Source organism: Babylonia areolata, chromosome 23, assembly GCF_041734735.1.
Source record: "Babylonia areolata isolate BAREFJ2019XMU chromosome 23, ASM4173473v1, whole genome shotgun sequence".
Lineage (NCBI taxonomy): Eukaryota > Metazoa > Mollusca > Gastropoda > Neogastropoda > Buccinidae > Babylonia > Babylonia areolata.
The window spans coordinates 26,359,383-26,371,882 of NC_134898.1; the positions used below are offsets into that span (position 1 = coordinate 26,359,383).

Genomic DNA, 12,500 nt, shown 5'->3' on the forward strand with positions numbered 1-12,500 from the left:
ACAACAACAACAACAACACATCCTACACCCACCACAACCACACAAGAAGAAGCGACATCCGGTGACAGAATCAGCACAATAACCACAGACAAAGCACCCGGATCTGAAGGCACGCTGGAAAGTTTCCTGGAGACTCCCGGAGAGGTACCTTCTGCATCCACTGCCGCCCGTCTCCCACACGAACCCTGGTCATCAGCCTGGTCAACAGAAACGCCGGGAATGCCCGGTGTTACTGAGGAAGCGGTGTCCGTTGTGCCGGAACCGGAAACGACCACCGGTGACACAGATTCGGCTAGGGCTTCTGACCCACCACTGACCAAGACATACACTGTATGTATGATGAAGATGATAATAATAATGATAATAATAACAATAGTAATGATAGACTGGTGTGTCTGTATGAAGAACGAAAAGATGATGATGATGATGATATACTACTACTACTTATAATAATAATACTGGTAATGATGATAATAACAATAATGGTAATGATGATGATGATAATAATAATAGACTGGTGTGTCTGTCTGACGAACGAGAAAAAAGAAGATGATGATAATGTCAACGTTAATGATGATAATGATAATAACGATAATGATAATAACAATAATGATGATAACCATAGACTGGTGTGCCTGACGAACGAGAAGAAGATGATGATAACCATAATAATAATAGTAATAATAATAGTCTGGTGTGTCTGTCTAACGAACGAGAAGAAGATGATATAATGATAATGATAATGATGATAATGATAACGATAGACTGGTGTGTCTGTCTGCCGAACGAGAAGATAATGATTGTAATAATGAAAATAATAATAATAATAATAGTAATAATAATAATAATAATAATTATAGTAATGCTGATGACGAAGATGATGATGATGATGGTAATGACGTATGATGGAGTGCTGTAAAGTGTGTGATAATTTTGTGTGAGTACGAAAACATGTACTAGTGTTTGAGTGGCTGGTTGGATGTCGGTGCAGAGTTATGCAAGAAAAGTTTTCGTTTTATTCTAGTCTTTAATGCATGTTTAACACGACGGCGTTTACCGTGTACTTTGTACAGCGCAACTAAGCGTGTGTCTCATTGAAAGGCGCTATGAAATTAGAAATTTAGATAATTATGATAATAACAATAATGATAATAATTAGTAGTAGTAGTAGCAGTAGTAGTAGTATCAACAATAGTAATGATAATATTATAATGAGCGATTGATCTTTTTGTGTGTGTCTGTGCACAAAAAATAGATCAGTATTAGAGTGGTTGGTTGGATATCTGTGAAAGGTTGTGCATACAAGTTTTCGCTTTAGTGTTTTGATGAATGGTTCTTTTGTTGTTATTTTTTCGCACGTCGGCGTTTACATTGTATAGCACAACTGAGTTTGTTTGTCACTGAGAAGTGCTATATGGAATAGATTATCGTTATTATCATGATCATCATCATTATCCTTATTATTATCATTATTGTTAATTTTATTATCATTTGTAGTGTAGTAGTGGTAATAGTAGTAGTAGTGTTATTTAATAGTAATTGTATTTTATTATCTGTTTTTAGTTCTTCTTCTTATTATTATTATTATTATTATTATTTCATTTTGTTAGTAACAGTGGTAGTAGTAGTTGTTATAATCTTATCACTATCAGTATTAGTATCATAATAGTAATGATGATAACAATAATAACAATGACAATAACAACAACAACAACAACAACAACAATAGTAATAATAATAATAATAATAACAACAACATTACTACTAGTAGCAGTAGTTGTAGCAGCAGCATTAGTATTGCTTTGTTGTTGTAATTGTTGTCCGGATACGATCTGATCACAGGACACGACAGAAGCCACGGACACGGGCACAGTAACATCACCAGGAACAACGCTTACGACCACTGCAACGACGAGAGCAGCCTCCACACCCCCAACAGAGACACCAGCAGGGACACAGTCATCCAAAACACCACCACCACCAACAACAACAACAACGACGACGACGACGACGACGACCTCGAAAACACCAACGCCTACAGATTCTACAGCAGGCCCAACGACCCTGGAGTCCCCAACAGGAGCAACAGATGCCGGGACAGATGGATCAACAGATGTCACGGCAGATGTGAAGACAACGGAAAGTGCCAAAAGCACAACAGCGGAACTGCAAGTGGAGTCCTCAGCGTGGAGTCCAGCGTCCACCATCATCGTTGGAGAGACCGTCTCAGAGAGGACGACAACAACGACAACATCAATAACGGGAGTGGCGGCAACAAAAACAACAGGTGTGTGTGTGTGTGTCGGGGGGGGGGGGGGGAGGGGTGAGGGGGGGGGGGGAGCGTGTGTGTGCACGTGTGCGCGCGATTGTGTGTGTGTGTGTGTGTGTGTGTGTGTGTGTGTGTGTGTTTGTGTGTGTTGTGTGTGTGTGTGTGTGTGTGTGTGTGTGTGTGTGTGCGTGTGTGTGTGTGTGAATAGAATAGAATAGAACAGAACAGATTTTATTGTCATGAAACCGTAAGGTTTATAAGACACAAGTGCAATGGTAAATGAATGAACGAATGAAAAAACACACAATTAATCAATCAGTTAATGCAGTAAATTGCAGCAGCATTCATAAACAAATTTTCCCACTCTTGTTTGTATATATTCATCATCTGTTTGCATCACCTGACTGGGAATAATTATGTCCTGTGTTATTCGAATTTTGAATATCCTTTTAAAATTGTTGCCTTAAGTTTTTATATTTAATACAATGATCAAGAAGATGGATTTCATATTCCAGGATGTTACACTTGTTGCACAATCTGTCTTCTTGTGGAATATTTAAATATCTACCTTTCTCAATCTTTAGGTCATGCGCGCTTATTCTGAGTTTCGTTAAAGCTTGTCTGTGTTTTGTATCTGATATATTTATATGTGTGTGTGTGTGTGTGTGTGTGTTTGTGGGGTGGAGGGGGGTGGACTTAGTTCAATGAGTTTGATTTTATTTGGACACCCTTGCGAGTTGTTCGATTTTATCTTGTTACCATTGTAAAGTTGTTCTGTTGATTTCATCTGGTTGCAATGGCAAATTGGTTTTAGCTGTTCACCATTGCAAGTAGTTTAATTTCATCTGGTTGCCATTCCTTGTGTGGTCTATTTGAAAGATAAACTTTTGTAAGATTGGTATGATATGTAGATAACGAGACAATGTTTCTCAATTACAGATGTTTAAACCAAACTTTGACCAAGATGCTTATTTTACAAGCTAACAAATAAATGTTTAACTGGGTTAACATAATTAAGAACAACCAATAATCCTTTGCCTGTTAATATACAACGTTTTGACAATTTACCTATAAATGAGAGAAACTGTGATAAATGCTCCCAAACGACATCGCTAATGAGTTTCGTTATTTGTTTGTGTACCCGTATTTGAAAGCATCAGACAAAAATGTTTATGTAGATATTTTGATACCCGCCCAAACGACAAGAAATTCTACTTAGTTTTCTGAAAAAAGGGGAAAAAATGTTAAAACTTAACTCCTTTGTGTCTTCTGCACGACGTTCTTTTCATTAAAATTGGGTGTATTGATAGGGAACAGATTTTTGTTTACATTGTCAATGAAATAATTATATAAATGTAGCATAAAAAACATTATGTCAATGTATATTTGAGTGATCGGTTGAATGGGCATATTTCTTGTTTTTGACATCGCTCTTTTTTGTTGTTGTTGTTGTTGTATGGTGTGTGTGAAAGATGAATGTATGTAACGTTTCAATCCCCCCCTCCCCAACGGGAGCACATCAAATACACTTCTTGCCTTGCCTTGTCTTGAAGATTAGAAAATATTTAATCCTTTGACCCCTGTTGGGGTATAGAGGATATAAAGTAACAACATTGGTGTTATACACCAAACAAGTGAAATGCAGACAAAAAAACAAAAACAACAACAACAAACAAACAAACAAACAAAAACAAAAAAACAACAACATCGAAATTGGTGATAAAAACATGAAAAAAAAGCAACGGTAATATCATCTTGTAATCTTTGCTCTTTTTTTCTTGTTTGGATAAATTTCCCTACCTTTCAAACACACTCTCCTCCCTGCTTTCAACAAATTGCAAAGATTCAAAACGGATTTTGAATTCAAACATTTCTTTGTAATGAACTCATTACGAAGGTCTGCAAATTCCGGGCATTCCATAATAAGATGAAATTCGTCCCCAGTCACATCCATATTGCAGTTACGACCAGTACGCAATTCACGTGGGGAATATTGTGACGTCTACAAGTCTCAACCGGTAATTTATGACAACTGCACCTGAACTGCATAAACGATGGATGTTACAAATCATGTCTCGACAGCATCCGGCACCAGCCCTTCATTACCTCCCTGCAGTCTGTCCGCGTGGAGCGAGTGGTCCCCCCTGCCTGTGGGGTTCGGGGTGCAGGTGAGGGAGAGGGGCAGCGTGCTGACCCCAGGACTGACCTGTCCACGGCCCCATCACGTGCTGGACACAAGGCCCTACGTGCAGCGTGAGGGAGGTGATGGTTCTGTGTGTGTGTGTGTGTGTGTGTGTGTGTGTGTGATGGGCGTGAGTGTGTGAGTGTGTGTGTGTGTGTGTGTGTGTGTGTGTGTGTGACACTGAACAGGTTGTACTGGATTACAGGTTACCGGATCTGCTACTGGTAACCTGTAATCCAGTACAACCTGTTCAGGGTCGGGTTGCCGGCGACTAAACTGGCACTCCCACCGCTACCTTCCGGGACTGGTGAGGCGGGTGGCTAGACACCCTTATGGAATTAAAAACGAGATCCATAAAAGGGCGTCGGCTTAGGAGAGCCACCGACGGCCATCTAGCTCCACCGTGCTGTGTGCATGCCACACGCAGTTGGCCCCCGGGGTGTGTCTACCCATGCATGCGAAGTCTGGATCCGGCAGAATCTGCGGAAGAAACCTATCTGTTCAACGGAGAAGAAGGCGCTTACAGCAACGCACTGTGGTGTGCAGAGAGCAAGATGAGACACCGAAAGGATATCTTGGTCATCCACTGCATCCGTGCTCATCCTCCAGTCGTCTCGACTTAGTCTCGCCACTGGAAATTGGTGAACCCGGACGAGAGAGTGAGGTCGACGTTGCGCAACTCCTCTTCACTTTAAACAAACTCATCGCGCAAGTCATCAGTCATCCTTAATGACCTTTCATCCTTCTTCCTTTCACCACCCCCAAGTCCTGTGGCGACAGGCGAGCGACGAAACGACAGGTGTGGGTACACTGGCAGTCGCAGACGCAGACCTGCACGCAGGCGGCTCAGGCCATAGGTTCGTTCTTCATCGACAGGAGCAGCGATGGAGCTCGGCAGCCGTCTGAGCGTCTGAGCAGCCCTCTTTAGGAATGCACTGCTCACCTCCCTGGTATGAGGAAGGGGCTAGAAAAGGTGCTCTAAAAATTGCCTGTTCCATATCACCCTGGCCAGCATACCGCGGCTGGCGGGGACCCTACATCAGCAGTCGAAACAAAGAGAAAGAGCGACGTGAGGCTGGCGTTGGTTTTGCAGTAAAAACAGCACTTGTCAGCAAGCTAGCTGGAATCCCAAAGGGAGTCAACGATAGGCTTATGACCATGAAACTTCCACTGGCATCTGGCCAGAAGCACCTCACCATTGTCAGTGCCTACGCCCCAACCATGACCAACCCAGATGAAGTGAAGGCGAAGTTCTACGAGGACCTTCACTCTGTCATTGCTGCTATCCCGAAAGCAGACAAGCTCATCATTCTTGGGGACTTCAATGCTAGAGTTGGCTCTGACTGGGATGGAGTGATTGGAAAGCACAGCGTGGGCCACTGCAACCCAGATGGATTGCTTTTGCTTCAGATCTGTGCAGAGAACGAACTGCTAATAACCAACACAGTTTTCTGCCTCCCTACCCGTAACAGGACGTCATGGATGCATCCTCGCTCAAAGCATTGGCACCTCATCGATTACGTCATCGTCAGAAAAAGAGATAGGCAAGATGTACGTGTGACAAAGACCATGTGCGGCGCCAAGTGTTGGACAGACCATTGCCTTGTAGTCTCGAAGCTGAATATTCGAATCCAACCCAAGAGACGCCCTCAAGGCCAGAAGGCTCCTAAACGGCTCAACATCGCTAAGCTGAAAAACATCACCATCAAACAGACCTTTGTGGAGCTGCTGGAAGATCGTCTGGAATCCGCCTCTCTGGACAACCAGAATGTGGAGTCTGACTGGAGGACCCTGCACGAGCTGATCTATAGTACAGCTTCAGAGACCCTGGGACCCATGACCAGAAAGCACAAAGACTGGTTTGATGAAAACTGTGATGAAATCAAGCAGCTTCTGGATGAGAAACGCCGTCTGCATCAAGCCTACCTGAGCAACCCAAAGTCCACATCAAAAAAGGATGCGTACAATGCCATCCGCAGGACTGTTCAGCAGAAGTTACGTCAGATAAGTGGCTGAGTGACAAAGCTGATGAGATCCAGGGATATGCTGACAGGCACGATATGAAGAGGTTCTATGATGCCTTAAAAGAAGTCTACGGCCCCACATTCTCAGGATCATCCCCCCTCCTCAGTGCAGATAGGAATACCTTTATCACCGAGAAGGAGAAAATTCTCGAACGCTGGGCTGAGCACTTCAACAGTGTCTTAAATCGCCCTTCCTCTATAAATGGTGAAGCCATAGACCGTCTCCCACAAGTCCCCATCAACAAAGCACTGGATGATCCGCCAACACTTCTTGAGACCCAGAAAGCATTCCGTCTGCTATCCAGTGGCAAAGCACCTGGCTCAGACTCCATACCAGCAGAGGTCTACAAGGATGGAGGCACTGTGCTGACTGAGAAGCTCCATCAGCTGTACTCACTCACGTGGAAAGAAGAGACGATCCCCCAGGATTTCTAAGATGCAACTATCATTCACTTGTACAAGCGAAAGGGGAACCGGCAAGCCTGTGATAACCATCGGGGCATTTCCTTGCTCTCCATCACAGGCAAGATACTTGCCAGGATCCTACTAAACCGCCTCACAGCACAACTTGACCAAGGTCATTTGCCTGAGCCAATGTGGATTCCGGAAAGAGCACGGAACCACCGACATGGTGTTTGCTGCAAGGCAGCTGCAAGAGAAAAGTCAGGAAGAAAATGCTGATCTGTTCTCCACCTCTGTCGACCTCACTAAGGCCTTCGACACCGTGAGTAGAGAGGGACTGTGGAAGATCATGGCCAAGTACGGATGCCCTCGGAAATTTATTTCCTTGGTCAGCCAATTCCATGAAGGCATGCAGGCTCGAGTCCAGGACAATGGCGAAACATCTGCTCCTTTTCCTGTCACAAATGGTGTCAAGCAAGGCTGCGTCCTGGCTCCAGCACTGTTCAGCCTCATGTTCTCTGCAATGCTTACTGATGCCTTCAGAGATGGCGATGTTGGAATCGGCCTAAAGTACCGAACAGATGGCAAGCTGTTTAACCTCAGAAGGCTTCAAGCAAAAACGAAGGTCATGACAGACATCATCAGAGACTTTTTGTTTGCTGATGATTGTGCCCTCAAAGCTGGATCTGAAGCTGACATGCAACTCAGCGTCGACAAGTTTGCCACTGCCAGCAGGAACTTCGGCCTTACCATCAGCACGAGGAAAACTGAAGTTCTCCATCAGCCAGCCCCAGGGAAACCCCACGTTGAGCCCAACATCACAGTCAACGGTCAGAGACTCAGTGCGGTGGAGCGGTTCACATATCTTGGCAGCACACTGTCACGAAATGCGACCATCGACGATGAAGTGAACGTCAGGATTGCAAGAGCAAGCGCAACCTTTGGCAGACTCTATGCAAATGTCTGGAACAGAAGAGGCATTGGTCTTGAGACCAAGCTAAAGATCTACAGAGCAGTAGTTCTCCCCACACTACTGTACGCCTGCGAAACTTGGACAGTTTACCAACGACACGCCAAGAAGCTGAACCACTTCCACACAACATGCCTCAGGAAGCTACTGAACATCAAGTGGCAAGACAGGACCCCAGACACGGTGGTGCTTGCAAAAGCCACCCTTCCCAGCATCTTCACCATCCTGATGCAGTCCCAGCTTCGCTGGGCTGGACATGTGGCGCGCATGCCAGACCATCGGCTGCCCAAAAGGCTCTTCTATGGTGAGCTGCAACAAGGGAAGAGATCACACGGAGGTCTGAAGAAGCGCTTCAGAGATACTCTGAAAGTCTCTCTGAAAGCGTTTGATATCAACCCTGACTCCTGGGAGAAATCTGCAGTGGACCGTGACAAATGGCGCGCTGCTGTGCACAAAAGCGCCAAGTTGTGCGAGGACAACAGGACTGCTGCAGCTTTTCAGAAGAGGCAGGCCAGAAAGTCACGGGCAAACAAGCTCCCTGACAATGATATGCCTGTCTTTGTCTGCCCCAACTGTCAGCGAACATTTCGTGCGCAGATTGGACTATTCAGCCATCTGCACATTCACAGATAGATTCATGAGCATCCCCCTCCACCACCACCCTCCCCCCATCCCCCAGCTGGATGACAACGATGGTCATCATCGATCTCGATGGACACACACCGTGTGTGTGTGTGTGTGTGTGTGTGTGTGCGTGTGCGTGCGTGAGTATGTGTGTGTGGTGTGTGGCGTTGTTGTTTACCAGGCCCTACGTGCAGCGTGAGGGAGGTGATGGTTCTGTGTGTGTGTCTGTGTGTGTGTGGTTGTGTGTGTATGTGTATGTGTGTGTGTGTGGTTGTGTGTGTGTGGTTGTGTGTGTGTGTGTGTGTGTGTGTGTGTGTGTATGTGTGTGTGTGTGGTTGTGTGTGTGTGTGTGTGTGTGTGTGTGTGTGTGTGTGTGTGGTACACCAGGCCCTACGTGCAGCGTGAGGGAGGCGATTGGTGTGTGTGTGTGTGTGTGTGTGTGTGTGTGTGTGTGTGTGTGTGTGTGTGTGTGTGTGTGTGATTGGCAGCCAACGGAAAAGCTGTGTTCTGACCATACATTTTGTTCTTCTGTTTAATCAAATAAAATTGAACTGGGAGGGGGAGATGGGGTGGGGTGGGGGTGGGGGTAATTATATCCACATAACGGGCTGAGAAAGAGCAGGACATGACTCTGTGGTGCCGCAGACACGCCCTTGGCGGAGAACGCGACGCTGGTGGCGGACAACTTCAGGGCCAGCTTCCTCAGGAGGACCAAGGGTCCCCGGGACATCGTCCTTATCGTGGACGCCTCGGGCAGCGTGGACGAGGAGGAGATGGCGGTGAGTGAGTGAAGAGTTCCCGCGAGATCGCTCGGTCAGTCAGCTGATCTGCTTGAAGAAGGTGGCAGAATGGTTGAGCTGCCAACAATATAGAGAGAGTCCGTGAGGGTGTGGCTTCGAATCACTCTCTCTCTCTTTCTCTCTCTCGGAAAAATCAAACTGAGCGTCCAGTCATTCGGATGAGACAATAAACCGATGTCCCGTGTGCAGCACGCACTTGGCACACTGAAAAAGAACCCATGGCAACGAGAGTGTTGTCTTCTGGCAAATTTCTGCAGAAAAAAAATCCCATTCTGATAGGTTCACAAAGATATAAGCATGCACTCAAGGCCTGATTAAGCGGGTTGGGTTATGCTGCTGGTCAGTCATCTGCCCAGCAAGTGTGGTGTAGCGTATAATTATGGATTTGTCCTAATACAGTGACGCCTCCTTAAACGGATCCCCAATGGTGGTGGTGGTGATACACGCGACTAAGAATTAAGCCGGTGTCTACTGGATCAATTCCCATATGCATCTCAGGATTTAGTGGCGCGGTTGCCTAGTGGGTAATATGTCTTTGATGTGAGTGTCGAATAGATCGATTCTCAAATACGGACGAGGATTTTTGTTGCCCCCCCTTCCCCCCACACACACCCCTCTCAATTCCACACACGCACTACTAAACTTTGAGTGCTGGGCTGGGTGTTAGTCCTTCGGATAAGACAAATAACTGAGGTTCCTTGTGCAGCATGGCATGCACATAGCGCGCGAAAAGGAACCCACGACAACAGAAGGGTTGTCTCTCCGGGGAGATGGGCAATGAGAAGGAAGCTGACACTACACACTGACTGAAGCCATCAGAACGACAACACATTGAACTGAGCGGGGAGAAAGGACATGTCTAACTCTACACTAAAGCCATCAGAACGACAACACATTGAACTGAGCGGGGAGAAAGGACATGTCTAACACTACACTAAAGCCATCAGAACGACAACATATTGAACTGAGCGGGGAGAAAGGACATGTCTAACTCTGCACTAAAGCCATCAGAACGACAACACATTGAACTGAGCGGGGAGAAAGGACATGTCTAACTCCACACTAAAGCCATCAGAACGACAACACTGGGCAGGGTGAAAAGACATGTTTAACTCCACACTAAAGCCATCAGAACGACAGCACATTGAACTGGGCAGGGAGAAAGGACATGTCTAACACTACACTAAAGCCATCAGAACGACAACACATTGAACTGGGCAGGGAGAAAGGACATGTCTAACACTACACTAAAGCCATCAGAACGACAACACATTGAACTGGGCGGGGAGAAAGGACATGTCTAACACTACACTAAAGCCATCAGAACGACAACACATTGAACTGGGCGGGGGGGAGGGGGGGGGGGGGGCGGGGCGGGGGGGGGGGGGAGAGAACAGTTGAACTGGGTAGGGAGAAAGGACATGTCTAACACTACACTAAAACCATCAGAACGACAACACATTCAGACTGGCGATAAGTCTAACACGACATTGACAAAACCAGAACGACAACATATTATTAAGATTGGCAGTGAGAAAGGACTTGAGGAACACCACATTGTCACCGCATCATCCCGTGGGTTCTCTGTGACCACCAGATGATCAAGGAAGCGGTGAAGACCCTCACCGAGCTGTTCTGTGGAGGCTTTGGTGACGGCCCGACCCACAACAGACTGGCCATCGTTCAGTTCTCCAACGACGCCACCGCCATCCACCCCTTCCACAAGGACCAGTCCCCCGCTGCGCTGGCACTCGCTGTGGACAACCTGTACTCCATGTATGGGTACACGTGCACGGAAAAAGCCCTGGATTTGGCCCGCGCCTTGTTTGAGAGCGACTCTGGTAAGTCTTGCATTGTTGGAGACTTTGGAAATGAGGAATATCAATAATGACAGTTATTCATAAAACGCTTGGCCTTATATATATATATATATATATATAGAGAGAGAGAGAGAGAGAGAGAGAGAGATTCAAATACTGCTGATTGTGCTACTGAAAGAGGTGACACAATGGATATGCTTATCTGCCACTATAGTGTCTGTGTACGTGAGAGTCTGGGTTCGAATCTTGGCCTCATTTTTTCTCTCACGTTTGACTGGAAAATCAAACTGAACGTCTAGTCATTCGGATGAGACGATAAACTGAGGTCCCACACGCACGTGGCACACTGAAAAAAAGATCCCGTGGCAACACTCGTGTTGTCCTCAAGCAACCTTCTGTAGAAATCCACTCTGATAGGTCCAGGAATTATATATATATATATATATATATATATATATACACACACACACACACACACACACACACACACACACACATGCATGCATTCAAGTTCTGACTAGCACGTTATGGTACGCTGCTGGTCAGGTATCTGCCTTACAGACATGGTGTAGCGTATAAGGTTTTGTCCGAACACAGTGACACCTCCTTCATACACTGCAACTGAAACTACTACTACTACTACTACTACTATTACTACTACTACTACTACTACTACTACTACTACTACGATTACCTTAAGTTTGTAATTAGTCATTGGGGCACCGCAAAGAAGAATTGTTCACCAGATTCCTCTAAGTCTGTGAGTTATGTGTCGGAGCCTGTGTCTCGGCAATGTAGTAGTTTTCCCGTCCTTTCTGCAGTGTTGTCAGTCCATCGTGTTATGTTGTTTTGGGTTTGTTTATTCATTCATTTATTCATTCATTTATTTATTTTTGTCTCCGCTTCTAGGTTTCCACACTCAACAAGTCCATGGGTGATTGCATTAGCAAAGCCACTGGAATTTCAGACGTGGCCTACACCAGTGATGCTTTCGTTTCTTTAACTGGTATCAGCAGATCTTCATGTGCTCCCCAGATGACAAACACTCCACAAATGGCCGTTGCTCTTTCTCTGTCTCTGGAACTGACTACCAGGAATGAGCTCCTTCTTTCGCTCCGTCAAATCTCTGCACTTAGCTCCTTCAAGTCTGACTTTTCTTTCAAAGCATCCACTTTCCAAAATAGCTTCCCTTTCCGCCTTCATCTGTGTTTTTCTATAGCTTTCCATGTACATACATGACAAAAGGTGACTGCTTGACCATGTAAAACGAAATAAAGAATAATAATTTATGGTGTAATATCAAAGATACCTTCAGATGATGAGAATACGACGTTTCGAGTCTTAGACTCTTTTCAAGTTTCATTTATTTATTTCTTATCTCGTTTTCTATTCACGTGTGTGTACAATGT

At 45.5% G+C, this 12,500-nt stretch overlaps 1 protein-coding gene across 1 annotated transcript in view; it reads left to right on the forward strand.

Moving 5' to 3' along the window:
* The window catches only part of LOC143297621 (uncharacterized), a 14,502-nt gene that overhangs the window by 933 nt on the left and 1,069 nt on the right, over window positions 1-12,500 (forward strand). Inside the window, exons 1-5 of the mRNA XM_076610038.1 lie at window positions 1-330; window positions 1,843-2,287; window positions 4,352-4,531; window positions 9,117-9,250; window positions 10,869-11,112. The exon at window positions 1-330 is cut by the window's left edge and continues 933 nt beyond it. Coding sequence (XP_076466153.1) covers window positions 1-330; window positions 1,843-2,287; window positions 4,352-4,531; window positions 9,117-9,250; window positions 10,869-11,112 — 1,333 coding nt within the window. The remainder of the gene's footprint in view (window positions 331-1,842; window positions 2,288-4,351; window positions 4,532-9,116; window positions 9,251-10,868; window positions 11,113-12,500) is intronic.